Raw genomic sequence first — 27,150 nt, 5'->3', positions numbered from 1 at the left:
CTGTAGCTTGCCAAGCTCCTCTGTCCATGGAATTCTCCAGGCAAGACTAAAGGAGTGGGTTGCCATAACCACTGAACAGCCAGGGAATTCCCTAATCATATTTTTAAAGCTCACTTGAAAGGGCTCAGGAAAAAACATTCACTTAATCCTTGGCATTGGCCACCCAATGCAGCCACACTTTGGCCACCTGATGTGAAGAACTGACTCACTGGAAAAGACCCCTGATGCTGGGAAAGATTGAAGGCAGGAGGAGAAGGGGACAGTAGAGGATGAGATGGTTGGATGGCATCACTGACTCGATGGACATGAGTCTGAGCAAGCTCCAGGAGTTGGTGATGGACAGGGAAGCCTGGCGTCCTGCAGTCCATGGGGTCGCAAAGAGTTGGATACAACTGAGCCACTGGATTGAACTGAACTGAATCCTTGGGAGACCCTTTGGCTGTATTAATGTTTACTCCTGTTTTGCAGATTATAAAATGTAGGCCACAAGATCTTTAACAGATTGTTGTGAAACACAAGTGATTTGTTTAACCTGGATTTGTCTCACTGTGCTCAGCCATGTTTGATTCTTTGCAACCCCATGGACTGTATGCCGCCAGGCTCCTCTGTCCATGGGATTTCCCAGGCAAGAATACTGGAATGGGTTGCCATTTCCTCCTCTGGGAGATCTTTCCAACCCAGGAATCGAACCTGTGTCTCCTGCATTGGCAGGTGGATTTTTTTTTTTTTTTAACCACTGAGCCAGTCAGTGGTGGGAAGGTGGGAAGGCGGGAAAGTGAGAAAGGTGGGAAACCCTTTCCAAAGTGTCCCCACCCCACCCCCTGCAGAAGGTGTATCACTTTCTCCGCTTTTCTAGCCCCAGGTTGATTTTTACTGACGCATTTCAGGACTCCGAAAACACACACACAGAGATACACACACACTGCTCTTAAATCTAAGTTTCCTCTGTGCATCACCCCGCCACCCCCAGGCCAACAAGATTCTATTGATCTGACAGTCTACTGTTCCTGCATCTGGCCTGTAAGCCTCCCATCAAGGCAGGTGCTATGTGCTAAGTTGCTGCCGTGCTGAGTCTTTGCAATGCCATGGACTGTAGGACACCAGTCTCCTCTGTCCGTGGGGCTTCTCCAGGCAAGAATACTGGAGTGGGTTGCCATTTCTGCCTCCAGGGGTTCTTCCGGACCCCGGGATGGAACCCTGGTCTCTTATGTCTCCAGCATTGGCAGGCGAGTTCTTTACCACTAGCGCCACCTGGCAAGCCATGGCAGGTACATTTCCTACTTGGGGACCTTCTCTTAAGCTGACACGCAAGACAGCACTCGTCTCTTTCTTTATAAAACTGATCTTTGGTCTTACTTGAAATGTCAGCTCCACACAGACATCTTACAGTCAAATACACAGTTTGAGCTCTCTTCCATCCCCTAACTACATTAGATTCTGCTAGTCTTTCTAATTGAGGGGCCCATTCTTTTCCTGTAGGGTCTCTGTGGTCATTTTTGTTCTCTGATGGTTGAGTTACCCTTTGAGGGTCTTTTCCATTAGCCTGTGAGGAGGATATATTTTGTTATCCCTGCCAACAGTGGGGATCAAAAGATCAGATAAGTGTGGTGAGTACGCGACAGGCACAGCGCAGACGGGCTTCACGTCCATGGTGAAGGCGGCGGCTCACTTCGTAGGCTGTGGGGTCCGGGGCCAGGTTGAGGAGCTGGAAACGCGGTCACTGGTAGAGGCGAGGCCACCTCCGGCCAGCCTGGGTTTTCACACGCTCTTGCTTGCAGCCCCCCAGGCCGCCGGAGATGTGCGAGTTACCGGGACTACTCGTTGGGTGAGCGAGGCCATTGTGCACCTAGCCGGGCAGTTAGTTCCTCGTCCCCATCAAGGGGTTAGTAAGTCTCACCTGTGCAAGGAGAGGGCCCGCGGGAAGCGAGTTGAAGCAGGGGAGAGTCCCTGGCCCTTTGGAGGCTCTGAGAACGCTCCGTACCTAGGCCGTCTAGCCAGGAGACTTGCAAAAGTAACGTCTGCACAGGCAGCCGGAGGAGTGGCGCCCCTCACCTGAACGGCCCCCTCCCCGCGCTCGGCTCGTCAGTCCTCGCGCTCCGGTGACGCTTTCCCAGCTTGGCCCAGGGCGCTCCCCTCCCTCCCTGGGCGGCCGGTCCCTCCTTCCCCTCCCTCCCCCACAACCTCTCCTCCCCCTGCGCCCCCTCCCTCGGAGCGGGAGCGGGGAATCCCACGCCCTCGCACCAGCCCGGGGGCTCGGACGGGCCCGGGAGCCGCTGGTCGCCAATCACCGTGCGGTGGAGAGGCGGGCGCTTGGCTCCGGCGCGCCGGGGGAGCCAGCTGGCGCTGCTGGACCCGGGAGCCTCAGACGCTCACCCCGACACAGAGCGACGCGCGGACCGCAGGGCGGGCGCGGACACAGTGCCCCAGCCGTCTGCGCTCCGAGGCGCGCGCCCGCCCCGGCCCCGGGGCGTCCCCGGGAGGAGCAGGCGGCTCGGCGCTAGCCGGCATCGGCGGGCGGGCGGGCGCCGGGAGCCGGAGCTGGGGAGTCCCGAGGCGCCCGGCCCGCGATGTGAGCGGCGACGGCAGCTCCCACCTGGCGCCGCACCTGGAGCGCCGCGCTCCGGGGCGGCGGGGAGAATGCGCGCCGCCCGCAGCCGCCGCGCCCGCCCCTGACCATGGAGTGCGCCCTCCTGCTCGCGTGCGCCCTCCCCGCCGCCCGCTCGGGCCCGCCGTGGGGGCCGGCGGCGCGCGGGCGCGTGGCTAAGGCAGGTGCTGGGCGAGGGGCGCGCCGCCGGCTGGGGGGGCCCGGGACGCCGGCCCCGCCGCGCCCTCACGCGCCGGGTCACCTTTTCCTTTGCAGGCGCTCCAGCTGTGCTGCCTCTGCTGCGCGTCGGTCGCCGCAGCCTTAGCCAGTGACAGCCGCGGCGGGGACGGCAGCGGATTAAACCACGGTTCGTATTCGCCCCCTCCCCGCCCCGAGAAGAGCTTTTCCAGGCACTTTGTCCCTTCTTTCCTTCCAAAGAAAGACAAGGTAGAACAACTCCCCACCTCTCCCCCACGTGGCAGGTGTGCGCGTGTCCTGGATACACGGGTCCTATTTGGAGAGGGGGAATGTGGCCAGGACTTTGAATTTATCATGGGAATCAGGGCCTCAAGCTGCAAGTCGCGTTAAGGAGAAAACAGTCCTTTCCCCCTTTCCCTCGTTCACAGACGGGTGGTTTAAAAAAAAAAAAAAAATCTGTGCTGCGGTGAGAAATTAGAAAGTGAATGGACATTGACCAGGTGGCTGCTATCAAAAGGCACTTTCTCCATTTCCTTCTTCTTTCGAGAAAGAACATGTCCCCTTCTTCCTCCATCTTCACCACCCCCCCAACTCCCCTCTCCCCCACCTTCCCTCCCTCACCTCTCCACTCCTGTTCCTTTTATCCCTTTCCCATCTTCTTACTCCCTTTTCTCTTCTCTTGTATCATTGATTCCCAAAGATCACCAGAGGAAAGCAGGTAGCTTCTCTGGGGGGCGAGGGGTGGGGGAGGGGGGTGCCTCTTCTGAGGTTTCCTGGCTGCAAACATCCAGAACACGCTTTACTTCTGTTATTTATTAACTTCTCCCTGGCACCTGGAAGGAAAATCCTTGTTTCCATTGTTCCCATCAGCTGCTGGGGAACAGCTAATTCCTGACCCAAGGTTTCTACAGCAAGACCTTGATGTCCAGCTGGGGTTCTATCACTTTTTCAGCCTTCTGCGGCCTTATCTCCTCCTCTCGGGCAATCAGGGATCCTTATGGGGAGGAGAGGATGGCAGAGTCATGGAAAAGGCCGTGCCACCCAGGAGTGGGTGAGTGAGGGGACCCAGGAGAGCCAGGAATTTGCCCTTGAGAAATTCACCATTTGTCCAACCAGAAAAGCTGGCTGCAGTTTCTAAAACAACCCCTCATTGTTTCATCAGGGCCAAATGGCTTGAGATCCCCTCCATTCCAGTCTCCACCTGTAAGCACCTCATGTTAGGCAGCCCCTGGGCTGATTAATCAGATCACTCACTGCAGGGGCTCTGAGTGCCCCTCTTCCCATGAGGCACTGAATATTACCATCAGCTCACTGGTTCACCCTCCCTTTGCAAACAAACCAGCAGCAGGTGTCTCTGCTGGTAGGGGGCTTTGCAGGCTGATCCGAGGAAGGCTGGCTGGATAAGGCTCCTGCGTGTTCTCCCAGCTAAGAGCAGGCAGAGCTTCAGGTGGCTTTGCACAAGGAGGTAAGAATCAATGTAGCGTAGAGACTGTCAGGAGCATGTGTGATTTTGACAATTAGGTTTTAGCCTGGGGGAGGGAGGAGGTGTTTTCTTGCTGTGTTTCATCAAAAAGCCTTGTACACGGAAAACACCATAGTAGAAGTTTTGAAGGGAAATGGTATGTGTGCTGCTAAACTTTTTAAGGTTAAGAGAAAAACATTTTTTTCAATTGCTTTTTAATACGCATGTCAATTAGATAGTATTTCCAGTTAAAGAAGTGAAGAAAAAATGGGAAGGATGGCAAGAACATTGTAAGAATGAGTTTCTCAAGCAGTTTGTGTCTCCGATGATTCGAATACAGAAGAACACCATTGAAAATTGCTGTATTGGGATTTTTTTTTTTTTAATTCAAATGTAGGACCAAATAGAATATCACTCATTGATCCCTGCTAGCTACAGGGCTTCTGTTCATTCTTTAGCTTTCTTCCTTTCTTTCTTTCTTTCTTTTTCAGTTGTTGACTATTTTGGGAAAAGGGAAATTCCTCTTGCTTTTCCTCCTCCAGTAACCAAGGACCCAAGTGACTCAAACATGCCTCTTAGTTATTTGGAATCTTTCTAAACACTATCCAAATTAGTTTCCCATTCTGTGCCTAGAAAGTGGAAACCCAGAGTGTTTTTTAATGCACGGAGGGCATATTCCAAGTCACTTTGCGGACGATACTTTTCAGTTTCAATGTCCTGTGATAGAAACAGTGTGCTAGCCTCATTTTTTTTTCAAGCAGCAAATTGTTGTTTAACTTCTGCTCTCCGGGACAAGCAGCAATTAGTGCTGCTCTAGGGAGCAATGGGGAAGGTATTTTTAAACACGTCTTTCCAGGTGTCCCCTGATCTGACACGCCCCCACCAACATGTCTGAGCAGTTTTCAACATCAGACTGTAGAAGGAAGTCCTGACAATTCAGAGGCATTTTTATGTATCCACTTTATTTTATGCTTACAATTAAATGGAATTGTCCCAGGGAAAGCTTGCTGTAAAACATTCGTTGATGCGAGTGCTGGAGTTTTTATTATCACGTATAATTAATATTGGAAGCATAAAACGACAGTTACTTGTTAATTACTTGAGATTTCATCTCAAGTTACTCATCGCCATGAGTTATATTTGAAATTTAAGCTCTGTCCATCTTCCTCCCCTCCCCCTCTCCCCCCCCCCCACAAATGCTCCCAATGTAGTTTAAACAGAGGTATCATCTTGGGGGAAAGTTCCTTTCTTTGACTTTATGGCTCCATGGTTATAATATTGTCTCCTCCAAGTCGACTTTGATGTGTGAATGACTCCATGACGGATATATAAAAAGTCCATCTCTCTGCCTACCATGAACGTCGTGGTATTTTCCACGAACATTCTTGACGTTCAGCAAGACGGTGCTTGACTTTTAGTTTCTGGAGGAATGACTGTGGCGGAGCTAATTGTCAAGATCACAAAATTCTCCCTGTCATGAGCTGCTCTGAGTGATATATCATCTAGGTGCATGGCAGTGGAGACAAATATCTTTCAGCTGTGCATTGCTCACTGCCAGCCTGTGGGAAAGGGGCCCCCGGGGTGTCCTGGGCTCGGGTGCTGACAGCCAAACCTTTCCCATTGCAGATTACGTCTTTGTCACGCCAGTAGAAGTGGACTCGGGCGGGTCATATATTTCCCACGACATTTTGCACAACGGCAGGAAAAAGCGGTCGGCGCAGAGTGCCAGCAGCTCCCTGCATTACCGATTTTCAGCATTTGGACAGGAACTACACTTAGAACTTAAGCCCTCGGCGATCTTGAGCAGTCACTTTATTGTCCAGGTACTTGGGAAAGATGGTGCCTCAGAGACTCGGGAACCCGCGGTGCCGAGATGTTTCTATCAGGGATTTATCAGAAACGACAGCTCGTCCTCCGTCGCTGTGTCTACGTGCGCCGGCTTGGTAAGCACCCCGACTCCCTCTCGCCTGCGTTTTGTGTAACTGGAATGAACAGATGTCTATAATACCGAGCGCTCTCGCAGCCAGCTCTACATATTCACACTGTCAGCTCTGATACATAGAATCTTTTCAGCTGAATTAATCTAAGCTGCTCCCAGATAAAGAAAATCTAATAGAACTTCAGTTACCATTTAAGAACGTTCTTTTGATGTTTATTGGTCTGGGGCTCTTCATTCTCCATGTTTGAGACAATCCCTGAGGAAATTAATTTGATGGATGCCATTCGCTTTGGAAAGTCTTGAGAGACCAGGCTTTATATAAATCTAGCAAGCTGCGTGCCTCTACAGTGCTCTGACACCGGGTAAACTGTTATTTAATGCAGGAGTACATTCACAGCCCTGAGAAGCCCAACCTTCCCTGTGGAAGAGAGGCCTCTTGTTTTCTTTCCACTAATCCGTTAGTGTTGTCCTGCAAGCGAGACATCCTTTTAGAATGTGATGTGGTGTGTTTGGGGGCTGGTGGGGTGAAGTGTGACATCCAGGAAGGCAGGGCATTTAAAAGCATTCGGGACAAGCTTTATTGCCTCCTGTGTGATCCTCACTGTTGAGACCTGTAATATTAGTATAAATGATACTTGTCTCAGGATTCAGGCATCTGTCCATCAGTAAATGGCGATCTGGGTTGATGCCATCTTGTGTTACAGTTCGGAAGTGTCTGTAACTGACAGAACAGTTTGTGTGTGTGTGTGTGTGTGTGTTGAGACACACAGTGGTCTCGCTCTGGTGTGGCTAGAAGAAGGAAAATGGGAGGAACGCTCAATTCAGCATGTAGTTAATAATATACATGATACACTCTGACCGAGCAAGAGGGTGGATCTTAGGCGCTGGTTATGACGACTTCCCTATTCTTGGCTAGCTGAAACTTTATTACGTTAATTCCCCCCCCCCGCCCCGCCATGTTGTGGCTTGACACATAACTAAAATGGTTCATCGAATCAGAGTTACAATGTTTTGGTATGGTCTTTATAGAGTGAAGCAAAGATTTAACAGTTCTCAACTAAGCTGCATCTGTTTAAATGAACAATATGGCTTACTGGTGACTACATATTCTAACCTGGTTACACACACACAGGCAGCACCCACACCTGTGAATATATCTTGTGTTGGTTGGTTGGGTGGTGATGAGTCTCCTGACCTTTTGGAAGCATCCTCCTCTCTTCTATTTCAGTATCCTGACATCTTCAGAAGGTTAGGCCCTCCATCACAGTGGCTTACACCACCCCATTCCACATAACCCAGTGGTTAGGAGCAGTCTGTCCAAGGTCATTTTCACACTAGCCCTTACTAGAAGGGCCTTGAGCAAGCTATGAACCTCCCTTAGTGTCTTCATCTCTGCAGTGGGAATAGCAAGAGGGTTTACACTGCAGGCCTGTGGGGGTGACGTGACTTCCTACATGCAAAGAGCTACAGCAGTTCTAGGAAGGCACTTAGGTGCCTCACGTGGGATGAGCTCAGGATTCGACTCTCTATGAGTGATAGGAAGTCTGACCCTGATCATCTGATCCCATATGCATAGATGTTGGGTTGTTTCTCCTAAGAAGGAAATTCACTTTAGAAGAGGGAACAAAGAGCTACTTCATATGTAGAATGAGGCGGGCTACACAGTTTCATCTTCGGGATGGAAGTGAAAGGAGTCATCGGCAACCACATCTGCCTGTGTATAAGGCCAATATACATTTTTTTTCTTTTCATGCCAGTCTGATTTTGTTTTTATGTTTTCAATTTGATTTTTATGTTATATTGGACAATAGTTTGATTTACCAATGTGTCAGTTTCAGGTATATAGCAAAGTGATTGAGTTTACACGCACACACACACACACACACACACACACACACACTCTTTTTCAGATTTTTTCCCATATAGGTTATCACAGAATATTGAGTAGAGCAAAGTGACTGAGCTTACACACACACACACACACACACACACACACACACTCTTTTTCAGATTTTTTCCCATATAGGTTATCACAGAATATTGAGTAGAGCAAAGTGATTGAGTTTACACGCACACACACACACACACACACACTCTTTTTCAGATTTTTTCCCATATAGGTTATCACAGAATATTGAGTAGAGCAAAGTGACTGAGCTTACACACACACACACACACACACACACACACACACTCTTTTTCAGATTTTTTCCCATATAGGTTATCACAGAATATTGAGTAGAGCAAAGTGACTGAGTTTACACGCACACACACACACACACACACACACTCTCTTTTTCAGATTTTTTCCCATATAGGTTATCACAGAATATTGAGTAGAGTTGCCCGTGTTATACAGTAGGTCCTTTTCGATTATCTGTTTTATGCATAGAAGTGCATGTATGTTAATCACAAACTCCTAATCTTTACCCACTGCACTATCTGGGAACCGCATACGTTTTTCCTTTGCACACCAATCTGATTTCTGTTTGTTTTTACTTTGTAATTCAATTCTTATATGTTCAGTTCAGTCACTAAGTCGTCTCCAACTCTTTGTGACCCCATGGACTGCAGCACGCCAGGCTTCCCTGTCCATCATCAACTCCCTGAGCTTACTCAGACTCATGTTCATCGAGTCAGTGATGCCGTCCAACCATCTCATCCTCTGTTGTCCCCTTGGACTATAATTTGATTTATGATGTTGTATTTCAGGTGTACAGAAAAGTGATTGAGTTATATGTATATGTATAATCCATTCTTTTTCAGATTTCTTCCCATATAGGTTATCACAGAATATTGAGGAGAGTTGCCCGTGTTATACAGTAGGTCCTTGTGATTATCTCTTTTATACATAGTAGTATATACATGTTAATCCCAAACTCCTAATTTACCCCCGCCCCCCTCCACACCTTTCCACTGTGGTAATCATAAATTTGTTTTCCAAGTCTGTGAGTCTTGGAAATAAGCCTGTATCATTTTAGATTCCACATATAAGTGATATCACGTGATATTTGCCCTTTTCCTTCCGACTTACTTCACTTAATATGATCATCTCCAGGTCCATCCATGAGGCTGCAAGTGGTATTTCATTCTTTTTTTATAATGTCAATGTAAGTTGAAACCACGGAATTCACATTGTTTCTTTCAACAAACCAGCCACATATACTTAATTAACTTTATTTCTCTAGACCTCAGTTTCCTCTCCTGAACCATGTGAAACGATTTCTAAGACTACTGCCATCTCTAGGCATCTGAGTCTAATTATCAGTTGGTTTACCCCATCAGGGCCCACTAGGTATGGGGTGGGGAAGGTATCAAGCTTATCTCTCTTGCATCATACACCTCCCCATGTCCTGCCAAGAACTGCAAAATATAAACCCATACAGCCATCCTTAATCAAACAAAAAGAAAAATAAAACAGGGAAGAGGATTAAACCCCAAATGAAAAAGCTGAGGCACTGCTCTGTATTAATTTTTGTAACTTCTATTGAAGTATAGTGTATATACAGAAAGATATATATATTTGCATATATATATATGCAAAAATCATGGTGTACAACCTAATGAATTTTCACAAAGTTCACATCCCTGTAACCAACAGCCAGATCAAATAGGACATTACCAGTGCCTGGAAAGACCACTCCCCATCCCTCATCCCCTTCCAGTCACTGCCCGCCAGAAGTAACCACTAACCTAATTTATAACATAGCTTGATTTCATCCATTTAAAACAATTTTACTTGAGGGAGGGTCATACAATATTCCTCTGTATGAATGATCTATGTTGTTTCTCACTGTTAATGGCTGCTGAAATTGTTTCCAGTTTGGTGCTGTTGTGAGAAGTACTACCAAACACTCTTGTCTCTGCCTTTTGGTAAACTTACACGTTCTGTTGGAAACATACCGAAGACTGAAGTTTCCGGGTCATAGGGTAAAATATATATGTTCTCCTTTGCTAGAGTCTGCCAAACAGCTTTTCAGAGTGGTTGAACCAGCTGACGCTGCCATCAGCAGTGTGTGAGAGTTCCAGTTGCTTCAGATCCTTATCAACGCTTGCTATGATCTCTCTTTTCCATTTTAGACACTCCCATTGATGGATGTGAAGCAGTACCACATTATGGGTTTCGTTTGAATTGTTCTGGTGGTTAATGAAGTCAAATCCTTTCTTATGCCTACTGGCCACTTCTATACCCTCTTTTATGCTCTATTAATAGATCATATATGGACAAGCAATAGTATATAAGTTTTCTCTGTTATCGGAAAGTAGAGTCTTCTATGAAGCCTTCTGTGAGCCAAAATGACAAAAGCAAAGAAGCAGTTCCCTCAGGACACGTCTTGGCAGTGAGTGCACAGATAAACTGGCCTGGAGCACAGCGGCCCACAGTCGCGGTTCAGAGCTGCAGTAGCTTGATGCACAGGTGCTGAGTGAGGTTCCTGGAGGGGGCTTGGTGGTGCCCCTTCCCTGCTGGGGGTGAGTGCTGCCTCTGTAAGGGCTCACTGGAAAACCAACAGATGAACACTCATCGCCATTTTTGCTTTGGGGTTTTTGTTTGTTAACGTCTTTTGTAAAAGCAAAGTGGTGTAATGGTGGCGCTTTTCCCTTTGTGAATAGAAGCAAGAATTCTGAGCAAAAACACCTTTGCCAACTTATCTTTGATAGCATGGCTATACACCTCACACAGTGCTGATCTGCATATGAAACACTGTTGAGGGGCAATAGCACTGGGAGATGACTTGAGGCTCCAACTGAGGAATCACTTCACTAAGGGGACAGAGAGATGACTCTTCTTCCCCCTGAAATGTCTACATCAGAGTTTCACCGAGAGTGGGGCTGGACAACTGGCAACAGAATGACTTTCAAGGTGCTGGCAACTTCCTAGTCTGCATCAGTGTGTGTTAAAAAGTAAAAGTCACCTTTAGAGAACAGAATACCGACAGGAAAGCTAGCCATTCTCTTGATGGCTAGGGAATCCCGGGAGAGGCTTAGAAAGGGTGGAAGGGTTAAAGTGTGTGTGTGTGTGTGTATGCGTGCACGCACACGTGTGCACACACTCGCTCAGTCCTGTCCAACTCTTGTGCGACCCCATGGACTGTAGCCCACGAGGCTCCTCTGTCCATGGAATTTTCCCGGCAAGAATATTGGAGTGGATTGCAATTTCCTCCTTCAGGGAATCTTCCCAACCCAAGGATTGAGCCTGCATTGGCAGGCGGATTCTTTACTACTGAGCCACCAGGGAAGCCCAAGGGTTTTAACACTGAAATATGTATGAATATATATGCATGTACACCTATTCCAGTTATGATTTCTCAAGCAGGGAATTTAATAATTTACAATTAAGTTCTGTTCAAAATATTCTCTTAAAATGTACCTACCCCCCATGATAGTGAGTGAAGTTGCTCAGTTGTGTCAGACTCTTTGAGACCCCATGGGCTGTAGCCTACGAGGTTCCTCCATCCATGGAATTTTCCAGGCAAGGCTACTGGAATGGGTTGCCATTTCCCCCCATGATAGATCTCATTTTATTCATAAGTTAAATAGGTGGTTTGTTGTTGTTGCTCAGTTGCTGTCATGTCCAACTCTTTGTGACCTCATGAACTGCAGCACACCAGATCTCTCTGTCATTCACTATCTCCCAGAGTTTGCTCAAACTCATGTCCATTGAGTCCATGATGCCATATAAACACCTCATCCTCTGTTGCCCCCTTCCCCTCCCACCGTCAATCTTTCCCAGCATCAGGGTCTTTTCCAATGAGTTGGCTCTTCGCATCAAGTGGCTAAAGTATTGGAGCTTCAGCATCAGTCCTTCCAATGAATATTCAGGGTTGATTTCCTTTAGGATTGACTGATTTAATCTCCTTGCAGTCCAAGGGACTCTCAAAGAGTCTTTTCCAGCACCACAATTCGAAAGTATCAATTCTTATTTACTTGGAATAACCCATCAAACAGGAGTTGCAAACTTTTATTTGTAAATCCTGCCTACCATTATTTCTGGAGGTGGTGGTTTTTTAAATATTGAATTTCAGCAGGATCTAACTCTCTCCAGCCCAGCACCACCCCCTACACCTGGTGGCCCTACAGCCTGTGAACATTATCTGAGTTTGCAAAACTGTGTCCCAGAATCTCAGGGTTGCAGATGAACTGGATCTCATCACTCTGCCATGCGCATACTTTACACTATACCCAGCTTCCCCTGAGTACCACTTAGATGAAATGCTTATCACATCCAGGAAGCCCATGCGTTGTCAGGAGACCCTTCATCTTAATGTTGAACTACATACAACCTATCCTCTTATGCCTTTCATCTGTATTTCTCAGTTTTGTTTTCTGGGATGGTAGGAGAAACCTGTGTCTTTCTTCCTGCATATGAGGAGATCTAAGATATGCATCTGCCCCCAAGAGTGGAACTTTCGTGCTCTTTTCTCAGGAAGACAATAATTTTCAGAGTGTGATCAGCCACATTGGCTTCACTTGCACGTGTGTGTGCTCAGTCGTGTCTGACTCTTTGCAACCCTGTGGACTGTAGCCCACCAGGTTCTTCTGTCCATGGAATTTCCCAGGCAAGAATACTAGAGTGAGTTGCCATTTCCTCCTCCAGGGGATTTTCCCGACCCAGGACTCAAACCCATGTCTTCTGCCTCTCTTGCACTGCAGGCAGATTCTTTACCATTAAGCCATCAGGGAAGCCCCAGCTTCACTTCAAGTATTGAAATTTTCAATGTCTTTATGTACAACAGAAGGTCAATGAGACTGGGCCCAGGAATATGTGTTTTTTAATTTTCCAAATGATTCTAGTACATACTAACATGAGAGAACCATTGGATTAGGACATTGAACATGTAGGCAAATTTTTTTTTTTACATTTGCTGTTGGTCTTACAGAGTGAGCCTGTTTCTGAAACTTAGTAGAAATGTCATATTTGGAGAACTGACTGGAAAGATTATGTCATTCAATATTGATGAAGTTCTGTTATGTCAGGCACTGTTTGGAGCACAGGGTGGAGAAAGCTGCAAGCAAAGGGAATGCTGTAGGAACTTCCCTGATGGTCCAGTGGTTAAGACTCCATACTTCCACTGCAGGGGTCATGGGTTTGATCCCTGGTCAGGGAACTAAGATCCTGCATGCCATGGGGGGAGAAAAGGTGGATGCTGTATTCTGCTTCATAGCATTTCTTTCCAAGGGAGGAATGGAGTGGAGATGTGAGACCCAGAAATTACTATTTGATTTTGAATTAAGCTATTATTCAACAGAGCCCTGGAACAAATGGTTCATGGAGGATGGTTTTAGATTAGCATGTTAACAAGTCAGAAACGCCCTATGTTGTAGGTTTTGCCTAACTCTGTTTAAAAGTTTTCCTAACTAATTTGATCATGGAACCTGTTTTTCAGGGAACCTCTCTTCATAGTCTAGTAGACTTCTCTGGTAACAGATGGTAAAGAATGTGCCCGTAATGCAGGAGACACTGGGTCAGGTAGATCCCTTGGAGAAGGGAATGGCAATCCACTCCAGTATTCTTGCCTGGAGAAGTCCATGGATGGAGGAGCCTGGCTGGTTACAGTCCATGGAGTCACAAAAAGTCGGGCAGGACTAAACAACTCAGAGGCAAGAAAATCACCAAAGCAATGATTTCCAAAAGAGATACTGTAATATTATGTATTGATGTCTGACTCTTAAGAGGTGTTGAGACATCAAAGGGTGGTTTCATGGTCATATATTCCCATAAGGTTTGGGAAACTTTAAGCAAATGTCCTTGCTCTCATACATTTCTCACCTTTTAATGCTCACATGCATGGTGCAGCTCCAAGAGGTTGAATTTTGACGAACTTGATGACTTCCCCGCCCACCTCCCTTTTAAGCCACACTTCCATCAACAACTTGCCAGGGTTCCAGGCTTCACCATGGAAGAGTAATCATTAGGTCTAAGATGATTTTCCGGAGAAGGCAATGGCACCCCACTCCAGTACCCTTGCCTGGAAAATCCCAAGGGCAGAGGAGCCTGGTAGGCTGCAGTCAATGGGGTTGCTAAGAGTCGGACACGACTGAGCGACTTGACTTTCACTTTTCACTTTCATGCATTGGAGAAGGAAATGGCAACCCACTCCAGTGTTCTTGCCTGGAGAATCCCAGGGACGGGGGAGCCTGGTGGGCTGCCGTCTCTGGGGTCACACAGAGTCGGACACGGCTGAAGCGACTTAGCAGCAGCAAGATGATTTTCACTTTAATAGTACCTGATGAATCCAGTTACTATGCCCACCAGTTGGGAAAATGTACCTCTTGATTGAGGAGTCTGGAGACTCAGCTCCATTCACAACATGAAGATCCAGGGAAGAGGCATACAAAGATGCTCCCTGTGTTGCATTTCCACCCAGATCTATTCTTTACCTCTGATTAGTCACCTCCGCAGCGGATCTGGCTGGCAAGAATGGTAGAGAGCTGTGCTGTTCCTCTGGCATCTTCTATCCAGTCTTGGATTAGGCTCTAGCCTCAGCATCACATCAGGGGCTCGGAGTGGAGTGGGTACCACAAGGTCCCTCCAGCCTTTGTTGCGATTTCGTCACTTGGTTTTCGTTTCTTGTTGCTTTGTCCCCAGCCATTAAACCATAAGTGGTGTTTCTCCTCCATGGCTGGCTGCCCTCTTGTCCCCATTGTCTCCTTCCTGGTGGTGGTCTTTTTGGACTATGACTGAAGGGACCATTCTTTGGAGAGCCTGGGTCCCTGCAAGGAGCTTTGGAAGCAGTTGGATTTTAGTAGGGACGCTTTGATCTCGCTCTTTTTCAGAAGTGTTTTATGACTCAGAAAGTTCCGCCATTGAGTTGCTGTTGCTGGCTGCCCGGTAGTCTTTAGAAAGCTGATTTTCATTCATCAAAGGGCTGAAGTTAAATGACCTTAGTCCAGACAGGCAGAAAGAAAGCAGAGGCTCTTCTGCTTTGGGAGGCCTCGTTAACCAGCAGAGGTTTGCTGCCTGACACACACCCCCTTGCAACTTTTCAGTCACTTGAGAGCATCACGTGAATTTAAGGATTAGACTGGATTCTATTTACAAGTTTTTGAACATAGCCTGACCCAAGTCAGAGATGTTTTCTTAGATTTTGACTTGTTTCATCAATGGTAAAAAGATTTCTTTTTTTCTTTTTTTTTGCCTCTTTTCTATAGGCCCTCTTCAGACATGGTTTGTGAAGATAATAATTTGCTCAGAACAACACATTTTGCAAAATGCCAGCCAGTCTCCTTTTTTTTAACTGCTAAGCTTCTTGCCAGAGAGCAGGATCCCCAGGCTGATCGGAAGGGTGCTCTCATGGGAAGGCAAAATGCTGATCCTTCCTCCCTGTGTGCCCAGCCTGTTAAAGCATGGCTGCTGAGATCAGTCTCCCAAGCACCAGAATTGTGAATCTTGGGTGCTGCACCTCAGTTTTCTCATCTGTGAAGTGGGCAGTGGTGACTGTCTCTCTCTCTCTCTCTCTCTCAGGATTGTGGTGATCTATGATGAATTCCTTCCTCAGTTACTCTTCTGTTAGTTGTAGCTTGCTTTTTTAATTGAATTGTAGTTAGTATACAGCGGGGCTTCCCTGTGGCTCAGATGGTGAAGAATATGCCTGCAATGTGAGAAATCTGGGTTCAATCCCTGGATCGGGAAGATCCCCTGGAGAAGGGAGAGGCAACCCACTCCAGTATTCTGGGCTTGAGAATCCTATGGACAGAGGAGCCTGGTGGGCTACATACAGTCCATGGGGCTGCAAGAGAGTCAGACACAACTTAGAGACTAAACAACACAGGCTATCATAACAAACAACCACAGGACTGAGGGGCTTAATAAAGTTTGGACGGCGGAAATCTGAGATCAAGGTGTCAACAGGTTGATTTTTCTTGAGGCCTCTGTCCTTGGCTTGTTGATGGCTGTCTTCTCCCTTTGTCTTCATGGGAGCCTTGGCAGGCTACAGTCCATGGGATCGTGAAGAGTCAGACATAACGGAGCGACTGACACACACTGGTGAACAGTATTATGAAGTTACAGGTGTATAAGACAGTGACTCACAATTTTAAAAGGCTCTAGGCGCCATCCCCTATGTCGTGCAATATGTCCTTGCAGCTACTTTAAACATAAACGCTTGTACCTCTCACACCCCTTCCCTATTATTACCCCCACCACTGATAACCACTAGCTTGTTCCCTATGTCTGGGAGCCTGCTGCTTTTTTGATATTCACTAGTTTCTTGTATTTTTCAGATTCCCTGTGTGATATCATATAGTATTTGTCTGTCTTTGTCTTACTTCACTAAGCATAAAACCCTCTAAGTTCATCCATGTTGCTACAAGAAGCAGACTTCGTTCTTTTTGGAAAGCATTCCGTTGTGTGTTTATATGTATGTATATACACACACGTACATACACACACATCTTCTTTATCCAGTCATCTGCCGACGGACACTTAGGTTGCTTCCACGTCTTTGTAAATACTGCTGCTGTAAACACTGGGCTGCATGTATCTTTTGGCACTAGTGTGCTTGTTTCTCTCGGATATAGACCCAGGAGTAGAATTGCTGGGTCACATGGTAGTTCCTTGAAGACTCTTGACTTTGGTCTAGGAGAGGATCTAGGAAGGAAAAGGTCACTGAAACTCCTGGCCCGAGGCCTTTTCAGGCTCCTGAGAACAGGAAATGAGCCCTTGGATGTTGGCAGTCATACCGGTGAGAATCCTGGGGATGTTATGGGGGAAGGTAGCCACCACTTGATCAGTGATGAAGACATAAAATCAGAAAATGAGAGGGAGATAAAGAATCAAAGAGGAAGGAGCTAAGAAATCAATAAAGATTGGGATCAAGGCACATATGATAAATCAGGGCAGTGGGGAATGGCTTTGAGCTCAGACCTTGAAACCCCAGTGCTGGCCTTTTCTATGTGACCCAGGTCAAACTATTTACCCTCTCTGGGCTTGATTTTTCATTGGCGAAATGAGGATAATGGTAGTTCCTTCCTCAGGGGGTTATGGATGCTTAATCAAAAGAAAAAATGCTCTGTGTACAATGCTAGAAACAGTGGCAGGCACATAGTAATAACATGGGTAGTGGTGATAACATATCAAGCAGTAATTGGTATTATTAGCAGCAGAATTGGCTAGTGCCAGTCCTCCTGACCACCCACAGGTAAGGAAGTTTTAGCCTAGGTAATAAAAAGTTTATATTGATTGAGCACATATCGAATTTTTAAAAACTGGAGTCGTGGAGTAGAAGATTCAGCTAAGACACAGACCGAGACCTTTATGATATTTAACTATCAGTTGGCATATTGCTATTCAAAGTCTGAAGTAGCAGTTTACTTCATGTACTTCAGAAAGACCTGGGCACTTCAGGAGGAAAAAAAAAAAAAAAGCCCTATATATATTTATGCTCCACCTCTGAAAATTCAGTAGGTCCTGGGTGGAGCCTGGGTGTCCACTTAAATAAAGGCAAGAAAACTTCACAGATTGTTCCGGGGGCACCGGAGACTGTGAATCCTTATCCTAAAGGAGTCTGCAAAGAAGCTTGCCTGCAGGAAATGGAAGACTAGTGGGACATCCTCTGGGAATTGTTTTTGCTCTTGGAACGTGTCACACCTTCCAAGTGTGGTCATCAGGGCTCTGTCTAGCGTGAGCCTGTGTGTGTGCTCTCGAGGGGGCAGGCGCGGGTCGCTGGGGTGAATCCAGATGTACAGAGGGTTCTTGTTTCTGTATCATAAAACTCTGCAGTGGCAAGTACAAAAACTCCATCTTGAACTCAGTTAGGCATAAGAAAATGTGTATTTTTGGCTCTGGAGCAGTCTTTCTCATTCCTCCTCCTGTCTGTCTCTCTGTTTCTCTGCCTCCCTGTTTCTCCCCGCTCACCCCTTCCGCCCACCGCTGACCCGCTTCCTCCGCCCGCCCCTTCCCCTCCCCACCTGTACTTCCACCAAGGCTGGACCCAAGCTACCGAATCCCATCATCACGGTCCTCTTTCTGTCAGCCTTTCGGCTGTTTCTCCTCCTGCTTCTTGCACCTCCACGTGCAGGACCCCCAAATTCCAGACATGATTCAGATGCTGCCCTGGGTGTCTGGTGTCACACGTGACTTGCAGTGACTCTGCGGTTGAACTGACATCATATGTGGGAACAAGCACGTGGAGCTCTGGGCTTTATTTGCTCTCTCACCTGTCTGTAAGCCTCAGAGGGCCCCACTCAAACCCTCTGTGTCCAAGCAAGACTAAATCAGCTTTTGGATTGTATATTGGCATGTGAATTAGTGGATAGAAGGCGGTCTGGGATGCACAGCAAGCCAAGGGCTTCACAGTTACCTGTCAGTTTGAAGCTCTTTTTGAAACCGGAGTTGATTCTTTCTGTTGTGTGTGGCCTTAAAATACACACACATTGTGTTAGTCCATACTTCTTCTGAACTTGTTTTTTTTTTTTTTTTTGATGAAGAAGGAGTACCTAAAAATAATGTGTGTCTTGAAGTTCCTTGTTATTCTTTTAATTCCTGTATATTTAATCACACCCTTATAATTAATATGTTTGTTTCTAGTTTGTTTGCTGTTGCTGAAAAAGTATGCATGTGTATGGGTCTTCTTAGCTGTATCCAATTCTATATTTTATGAGAGAGACAGAAAGACCCACCTTGTGAGAAGCTGGGATGCCAAACACAGGCGGGATATTAGCTATGGCCAGAGATGGACTTACTGATATTGACATTATCCACCCAGTACCACGCTCACCTTGGTTGTATAACATGCAGGGTTACTGAGAACTCATTTCATTTTGTCTTCTGTGAGCCTAAGACAGTCACTTAGTAAACCAGTTCTCTTCAGCAGAGCATGCGTGCTGGTAAAACTGCATGGTTTCCCACCATCAACAGTAAACAATTTAAGAGAAAATGGTACTGATTAATTCCTGAAGTCCAAGTATAAACAGGACTAATGTTAACAGTGCACATGAAGGCTCTCAGGACCCAAAATATTTGCCTGGACTTCCTACACATCTCTGTCCACAAACCCGGGAGCTCCTCCTCGATTAGATCAAGTCGTTCCCGTGGAAGTCGGTTCCCACGGTTTTCCTATCCAATTATAGGGCCGCGTTCATTCAAATACCATAATGCAAGTCTGGAGAGCGTGTTCTGTCTGGACTACATGCTCACCTCTCCTGAAGGGATGCCTTTGATGTATGGGAGGATTTCAAGTTCAGCTGAATTCTTTTGATTGCTTATTCATACCACTGAGCTTTGGAATATCTTATCTGCCCTTATTACCACCGCAAGTCAAGGGGGCATGCTTTCCAGTATAAATTATAAAGTGCACATCACTAATTTACTGGAAGTCAGCTATGCGCACACCCTTCTTTAGAACCAGCACTTGAAAGGGATTGAGATAAGCTCGTCAAAGGAGATTATCTCTGATGATTTACCGAGTTCTCCCACAGTGCCCTGCTGTTGCAGTGTCTGTGGGTTCCTTCTGCGACTTCACAGTTCAACCCCCTTTCGTATTTTACTCTGTCACTTGCAGGAGGCGAATGAAGAGTTACCCCAGATGAATTTCTCCGTGGATGAATAAGGCACAGTTTTTATTTCCCCCTCGATTGTCGAGTTTAGGTCTATTTTAGGCAGCACAGAGATGCGGCCAAAAGAAAATATTGCTGAAATGCATTCTCACTCTTTAAATACGCTAATGTATTTCCCTAAGGCTTAGTCTTATCTCGGGGTTTTACAGTCATTGTTTTCCAGTAAAAGGCATTGAAGTAAGATGAATGCCAATCCCTTTAAAAGATCCTTTACTCCTGTGTGAAGCAAATGCTAATTTCTGTTTAATGGTATATATTTAACACTGTCTTTTGTGTTAAAATAATATCAAGATCAATGAGTCTCAGCATATAGAGCTTTAAAAAATACAAATGCCTAGATCCAAGGGAAAGCAGAATGGCTGTGAATGGGGGCCAGATACCTATGTTTTTAAAATACTCCCCAGTTTTTCAAAGACTCCCCAGTTGATTCTAATGTGCAGTCAAGTTTGAGGACCCCTGCTCTAGATAAATGTCCCCAGAGGCTTTAGAGATGCTATCACCTTAGAAATGCTTTGTGCAGTAGTTTAAGAAGGCAGGATGGTATGTTAAAATGCATGGGATTTGAGAAGTTTCTCTCTTTCACTTAAGAGTTAACGTGATCTTGGTGAAATTATCCTTTGTGAATACACTTTATTTTGAAATAGTTTCAGATTCACAAGCAGTTGCAGAGATAATAGAGAGTTCCCATGTATCCTTCCCCCAGCTTTGGGACATCATCAAATTATCGGAGAATCTAGTTTCTTTGTCTGTAAAGCAGAGATGAAAAAAACAACAGCTTCAAAGTGAAACTGTACACCTCAGGTTCAGACTGGAACCCAGGGGTTGGGACTTGAACCCACTGTCTTTTCATTGAGGTCACACACCTGGCCTTAGGACTTGATGAAGCTTGAGTTCTTTCTCTCATCGCAGAAGGAATTCAGTGAGAGACAAAGTGATAGGTAAGAAGTGGATTGATTTAGAGAGATACCTCATAGACAAAATGTAGACCATCTCAAAAGGCGTGAGCGACCCTGGGGACACACACTCCACAGACAGCGTGTGGGCCATCGCAGAAGGCGAGAGGCCCCGAGATACAGAGCGGTTAGTATTTATGAGTTGGGTAAGTTCATAGGCTAATAGTGGGAGGATTGTTCCAACTGTCTGGAGAAAGGGGCAGAGATTTCCCTTAAGCAGTTGGACCAGTGCCCATTTTTTGGTCTTTTATGGTGGCCTGTGAGCCGTCACGGCGCCGGTGGGTGTGTTGTTTAGCTCGTGCTAGTAGATTACAATGAGCCCATGATGAGGCTCAGGCTCCACTGGAAGTCGAATCTTCCGCCATCTTGGCCCTCGCCTTTCTTCCGCCATCTTGGCCCTCGCTGGTTCTAATCGGGTTACGTTGTATCCTCAAGGGCTGTGTCATTCTTGTAGAGATTGTTCCCTGCCCCCTTTACTCCCGTTTGAAAAGGGTTACTGTAAGAATTAAATGAGATAATGATAAAGTGTAAAACCTGTGGGAGATAGAGTTCTAAGTGAGCTCCCGAGCTTCCTAGCCCCTGCTGTGTGCACACCCTCCAGTGATTTGCTCACTGGTGCTAATTTAGGTGCTGCTGGGAAGGGATTTTGCAGATGTAATGAAGGCATCAAATCACTTGACCTTACAATGGGGATATTGTCCAGGTACGTGTGAGCTATCCTATGATCACACAGAGTCAGGAAAGTCAGAGAGCATCATAACTAGAGGGATTTGACATGTGAAAAATTCTCCATGGCTGGTTTTGGAGGCGGAGGGGACCATGTGGCGTCTAGCTGATGACCAGCCAGGAAATGAGACCTCAGTTGTACAAATAGAAGGGACTGAATGCTGCCAACCACCTGAATGAACTTGAAAGTGAACTTTTCCCAGAGAAAGGAACACAGCCTGGCTCAGGCAGGAGCCCTAGCCTAGAACCCAGTCACACTGTGCCCAGACTTCTGACTTGCAGAACTGTGAGCTAATAAATTGGGATTATTTTTAACCTGCTAAATATGTGGTAATTTCTTCTAGAGCAGTAAAAAAAGAAAGAAAGAAAGAAAAACAAAGGCAGAAAATGTCTAGAGGGCTTCCTCTGCAGCTGGTGTGAACACGTGATGAGTCCCTTCCCATTGCAGAATCTGGATGTCTGAGATTATCCATCAGCTTCTCATGGAGCAGGTGGGATAGTGGGGTTGAGGAGAAGAAGCAAGCGTCCTTCGATATTCACTGTTCACAGTTGTGCAGTAATTGTGATATTTAGCCCAAGGCTTCTCGGCGCACCATTGAGGGTGTGGATGGACTTCTGGGGCTCACTGCAGGGGTGGGGAGGGGGCAGTCCGGGGCATTGTAGGGTTCTCAGAAGCATCCCAGGCCTCTACCCATGAGATGTCGGTAGTACCCCCCTGGCTGTGTCCAAAACTGTTTCCAGACATGGCCAGGTATTCCCTGGGGACAACCAGGAAGAACCAGTGATACAAAACTATCACAAACTAGCCTCTTTAACAGAATGCATTTGTGTAAGCCTAATTTTTTTCAGGGTATACTTGTTGATCTCAATGCCATAAAGAATAACGATGTTAGGTACTTCACCTACTTTGGAGGAATTTAGCTAGGGAGACCAAGATGAGTGATATATGGGGGCTGGAGAGTGAATTGACTGGAAGCAGAAAAACTCTGGAAATACATTTAAAAATATGTATTTGTTTTGAATTTCACAGAATGCCAGCCTACCCTGCTGAAAATAGCTGGATCTCTGTTGGCACAAAGATATCTTTATAAGAAGATTGACTCTTGCATCCTTATGCAGGAGGGAACCTAACCATGGAGGATGTAGGTTAGAAATGTGGATTCTGTTTCTGAATTTGCATCTGAGCTTAGACAGAAGTTAAATATCGTGCGTATTCTCTTCTATAAGGTTGGGGGCAGTGGGCAATTCTGGGGATGAAGTGGGAATATTCTCTGTGTTTTGTGATTGTGTGTTCAACCCGTATGCTGAGAAAGATTGAGGGCACAAGAAGGGGGCGACAGAGGATGAGACGGTTGGATGGCATTACTGACTCAGTGGACCGGAGTTTGAGCAAGCTCCAGGAGATAGTGAAGGACAGGGAAGCCTGGCATGCTGCAGTTCAAAGAGCCAGACGTAAGTTTGTGACTGAGCAATAACATTCAACCTAGGAACCTTGTAAAGATATATTAGATCTCTCTATCACCTGCATGAAATTGGGTGATTTATTATGCATTAATTTCTTAGTACTTGGAGAGGCAAGGTACTCAGGGAATTTTGGAGCTCTGTTTGTTTTTAATTGATTTACTTTAATTGGTGGATAATAGCTTTACAATGTTGTGGTGATTTTTGCCATATTGCCATATATTGAAAGAGACACAGACGTAAAGAACAGACTTTTGGACTATGTGGGAGAAGGTGAGGGTGGGATGATTTGAGAGAATAGCATTGAAACATCTATATCACCATATGTAAAATAGGTGACCAGTGCAAGTTTGATGCATGAAGCAGGGCAGGCAAAGCCAGTGCTCTGGAACTCTGTTTTAATTGGAATGCTAGGTGAGGACCCTAAGTTTCTCATACGCATAGATTTACCGGCTTACCTGATCGTTGAATCTATTTCTGTCATCCCTTCTTTGAATAGACCCTTCATCCAAGAGTGAATAGTACAGTGGTCTTATATAATTTGCAACATTCTTTAAATTACTCAGTCTCTTTATAAATATACCAGGTAAGCAAAGCCAAGGTCACTTCAGGGCCTATATTCTTAGCTCTCAATAATGAATTGCTAGTATTTCTTCTCTCTCTCTCTTCCTTCCTCTTTTCCACCCATCAACCCATCCTTCTGACCCAAAACATTTATTCCAAATAAATGTTTTGTGTGCCTAAGTCCTATCCTAGATTTTAGAAATACAAAAACGATAATGTGGATCTTTAATCCTAGGATATTCTGTTGTTCTCGTGGGGAGGATTGGTGGCAGGGATATATAGACATATAAGGACAGGGTAACAAAGTTAATGTAATTGCTAAGGTGTGTTTAAAGAACCATGAGAGTGCAAATAAGGTAAGACATTTTTCTTTAAAATTTGAGTATAGTTGCTTTACAATGCTGTGTTTCAGCTGTACAGCAAAGTGAATGAGCCACACATATGCATATATTTCCTCTTCCTTGGATTTCCTGCCCATTTAGACCAGCACAGAACACTGAGTAGAGTTCCCTGTGCCATACACTAGGTTCTCATTGGTTATCTGTTTTACACACAGTAGCATAGTGTATCTCTTGACTTCCTCCTTTTGCATTCCAGAATTTCATTGCTATAATTAAAAGGACATCTTTTTTGGATGTTTGCTCTAGAAGGTCTTGTAGGTCTTCTTAGGAAGTCAAGAAATACCCGGAGTAACAGGCAAATTTGGCTTTGGAGTACAAAATGAAGCAGGGCAAATTCTAACAGAGTTTTGCCAAGAGAAAGTGCTGGCCATAGCAAACACCCTCTTCCAACACCACAAGAGAAAACTCCATACATGGACATCACCAGATGGTCAACACCGAAATCAGATTGATTATATTCTTTGCAGCCAAAGATGGAGACGCTCTATAGAGTCAGCAAAAACAAGACAGGGAGCTGACTGTGGCTCAGATCATGAACTTCTTATTGCCAAATTCAGACTGAAATTGAAGAAAGTAGGGAAAACCACTAGACCATTCAGGTATGACCTAAATCAAATCCCTTATGATTATACAGTGGAAGTGAGAAATAGATTCAAGGGATTAGATCTGATAGACAGAATACCTGATGAACTATGGATGGAGGTTTCTGACATTGTACAGGAGCAGGGATCAAGACTATCCCCAAGAAAAAGAAATGAAAAAAGGCAAAATGGTTGTCTGAGGAGGCCTTACAAATAGCTGAGAAAAGAAGAGAAGTGAAAAGCAAAGGAGAAAAGGAAAGATCTACCCATTTGAATGCAGAGTTCCAAAGAATAGCAAGGAGAGATAAGAAACCTTCCTCAGTGATCAGTGCAAAGAAACAGAGGAAAACAATAGAATGGGAAAGACTAGAGATCTCTTCAAGAAAATTAGAGATACCAAGGGAAGAGTTCATGCAAAGATGGGCACAATAAAGGACAGAAGTGGTATGGACCTAATAGAAGCAGAAGATATTAAGAAGAGGTGGCAAGAATACCCAGAACTGTACAAAAAAGATCTTCATGACCCAGATAACCACATGATGTGATCACTCACGTAGAGCCACACATCCCAGAATGCAAAGTGGGCCTTAGGAAGCATCACTACGAACAAAGCTAGTGGACGTGATGGAATTCCAGTTGAGCTATTTCAAATCCTGAAAGATGATGCTGTGAAAATGCTGCACTCAATATGCCAGCAAATTTGGAAAACTCAGCAGTGGCCACAGGACTGGAAAAAGTCAATTTTTATTCCAATCCCAAAGAAAAGCAACGCCGAAGAATGCTCAAACTACTCCACAATTGCCCTCATCTCACACGCTAGCAAAGTAATGCTCAAAATTCTCCAAGCCAGGCTTCAACAGTATGTGAACCATAAATTTCCAGACGTTCAAACTAAATTTAGAAAAGGCAGAGGAACCAGAGATGAAATTGCCACATCCACTGGATCTTTGAAAAAGCAAGAGAGTTCCAGAAAAACATCTGCTTTCTTGACTATACCAAAGCCTTTGCCTGTGTGGATCACTACAAACTGTGGAAAATTCTGAAAGAGATGGGAATACCAGACCACCTGACCTGCCTCCTGAGAAATCTGTATGCAGGTCAAGAAGCAACAGTTAGAACTGGACATGGAACAACAGACTGCTTCCAAATTGGGAAAGGAGTACATCAAGGCTGTATATTGTCACCCTGCTTATTTAACTTCTATGCAGAGTACATCATGAGAAACGCTGTATTGGGTGAAGCACAAGCTGGAATCAAGATTGCCGAGAGAAATATCAATAACTTTGGATATGCAGATGACACCACCCTTATGGCAGAAAGCAAAGAAAATGTAAAGAGCCTCTTGATGAAAGTTAGAGAGGAGAGTGAAAAAGTTGGCTTAAAACTCAACATTCAGAAAACTAAGATCATGGCATCCGGTCCCATCACTTCATGGCAAATACATGGGGAAACAGTGGTTGACTTTATTTTTCTGGGCTCCAAAATCACTGCAGATGGTGATTGCAGCCATGAAATTAAAAGACACTTGCTCCTTGGAAAAAAAGTTATGACCAACCTAGACAGCATATTAAAAAGCAGAGACATGACTTTGCCAACAAAGTCTGTCTAGTCAAAGCGATTTTTCCAGTAGTCATGTTATGGATGTGAGAGTTGGAATATAAAGGAAGTGAAGTGAAGCCACTCAGTCATGTCCGACCCTTTGCGACCCCTTGGACTATAGCCTACCAGGCTCCTCAGTCCATGGGATTTTCCAGGCAAGAGTACTGGAGTGGGTTGCCATTTCCTTCTCCAGAGGATCTTCCCGACCCAGGGATCGAACCCCAGTCTCCCATGTTGTAGGCAGACGCTTTACCATCTGAGCCACAAGGGAAGCCCTGTGGCTAAGTGCCAAAGAATTGATGCTTTTGAACTGTGGTGTTGGAGAAGACTCTTGAGAGTCCCTTGGACTGCAAGGAGATCCAACCAGTCCATCCTAAGGGAAATCAGTCCTGATATATTCATTGGAAGGACTGATGTTGAAGCTGAAATTCCAATACTTTGGCCACCTGATGTGAAGAACTGACTCATTTGAAAAGACCCTAATGCTGGGAAAGATTGGAGGGGATGACAGAGGATGAGATGGTTGGATGGCATCACCGACTCAATGGACATGAGTTGGAGTAAAGTCCAGGAGTTGGTGATGGGCAGGGAGGCCTGGTGTGCTGCAGTCCATGGGGTCACAAAGAGTCAGGTGTGACTGAGCAACTGAACTGAACAGAACTGATGGTAGTGTATATATGTCAGTGCCAATCTCCCAATTCATCTCACCCCTTTCCCTCTCCCCGTTGGTAACCATACATTTGTTTTTTATGTCTGTATCTCTGTTTCCACTAAATAAGATCAGTTAAGTTCAGTCACTCAGGTGCGTCTGACTCTTTGCGACCCCACGGACTGCAGCACACCAGGCTTCCCCGTCCATCACCAACTCCTGGAGCTTGCTCATACTCACATCCCTCAAGTCAGTGATGCCATCCAGCCATGTCATCCTCTGTCGTCCCCTTCTCCTCCTGCCCTCAGTCTTTCCCAGCATCAGGGTCTTTCCCAAACAAGATAATCTATACCATTTTTCTAGATTCCACATATATGTGTTAATAGACCATATTTTTCTCTTCCTGACTTACTTCATTCTGTATGACAGTCCCTAGGTCCATTCTTGTCTACCAAATTTTGTTCTGTTGTATGGCTGGG

At 45.7% G+C, this 27,150-nt stretch overlaps 1 protein-coding gene across 1 annotated transcript in view; it reads left to right on the top strand.

Moving 5' to 3' along the window:
• The first annotated feature begins 2,675 nt into the window (after positions 1 to 2,675).
• The window catches only part of ADAMTS18 (ADAM metallopeptidase with thrombospondin type 1 motif 18), a 145,508-nt gene continuing 121,033 nt past the window's right edge, over positions 2,676 to 27,150 (top strand). Inside the window, exons 1-3 of the mRNA XM_061386616.1 lie at positions 2,676 to 2,765; positions 2,861 to 2,951; positions 5,871 to 6,187. Of these exons, the coding sequence (XP_061242600.1) occupies positions 2,676 to 2,765; positions 2,861 to 2,951; positions 5,871 to 6,187 (498 nt within the window). The remainder of the gene's footprint in view (positions 2,766 to 2,860; positions 2,952 to 5,870; positions 6,188 to 27,150) is intronic.

The sequence above is a fragment of the Bos javanicus genome, chromosome 18 (assembly GCF_032452875.1).
Source record: "Bos javanicus breed banteng chromosome 18, ARS-OSU_banteng_1.0, whole genome shotgun sequence".
Classification (NCBI taxonomy): Eukaryota; Metazoa; Chordata; class Mammalia; order Artiodactyla; family Bovidae; genus Bos; species Bos javanicus.
Note: the sequence above shows the minus strand (reverse complement) of the source record. Positions and strands in the feature narration are given on the sequence as shown.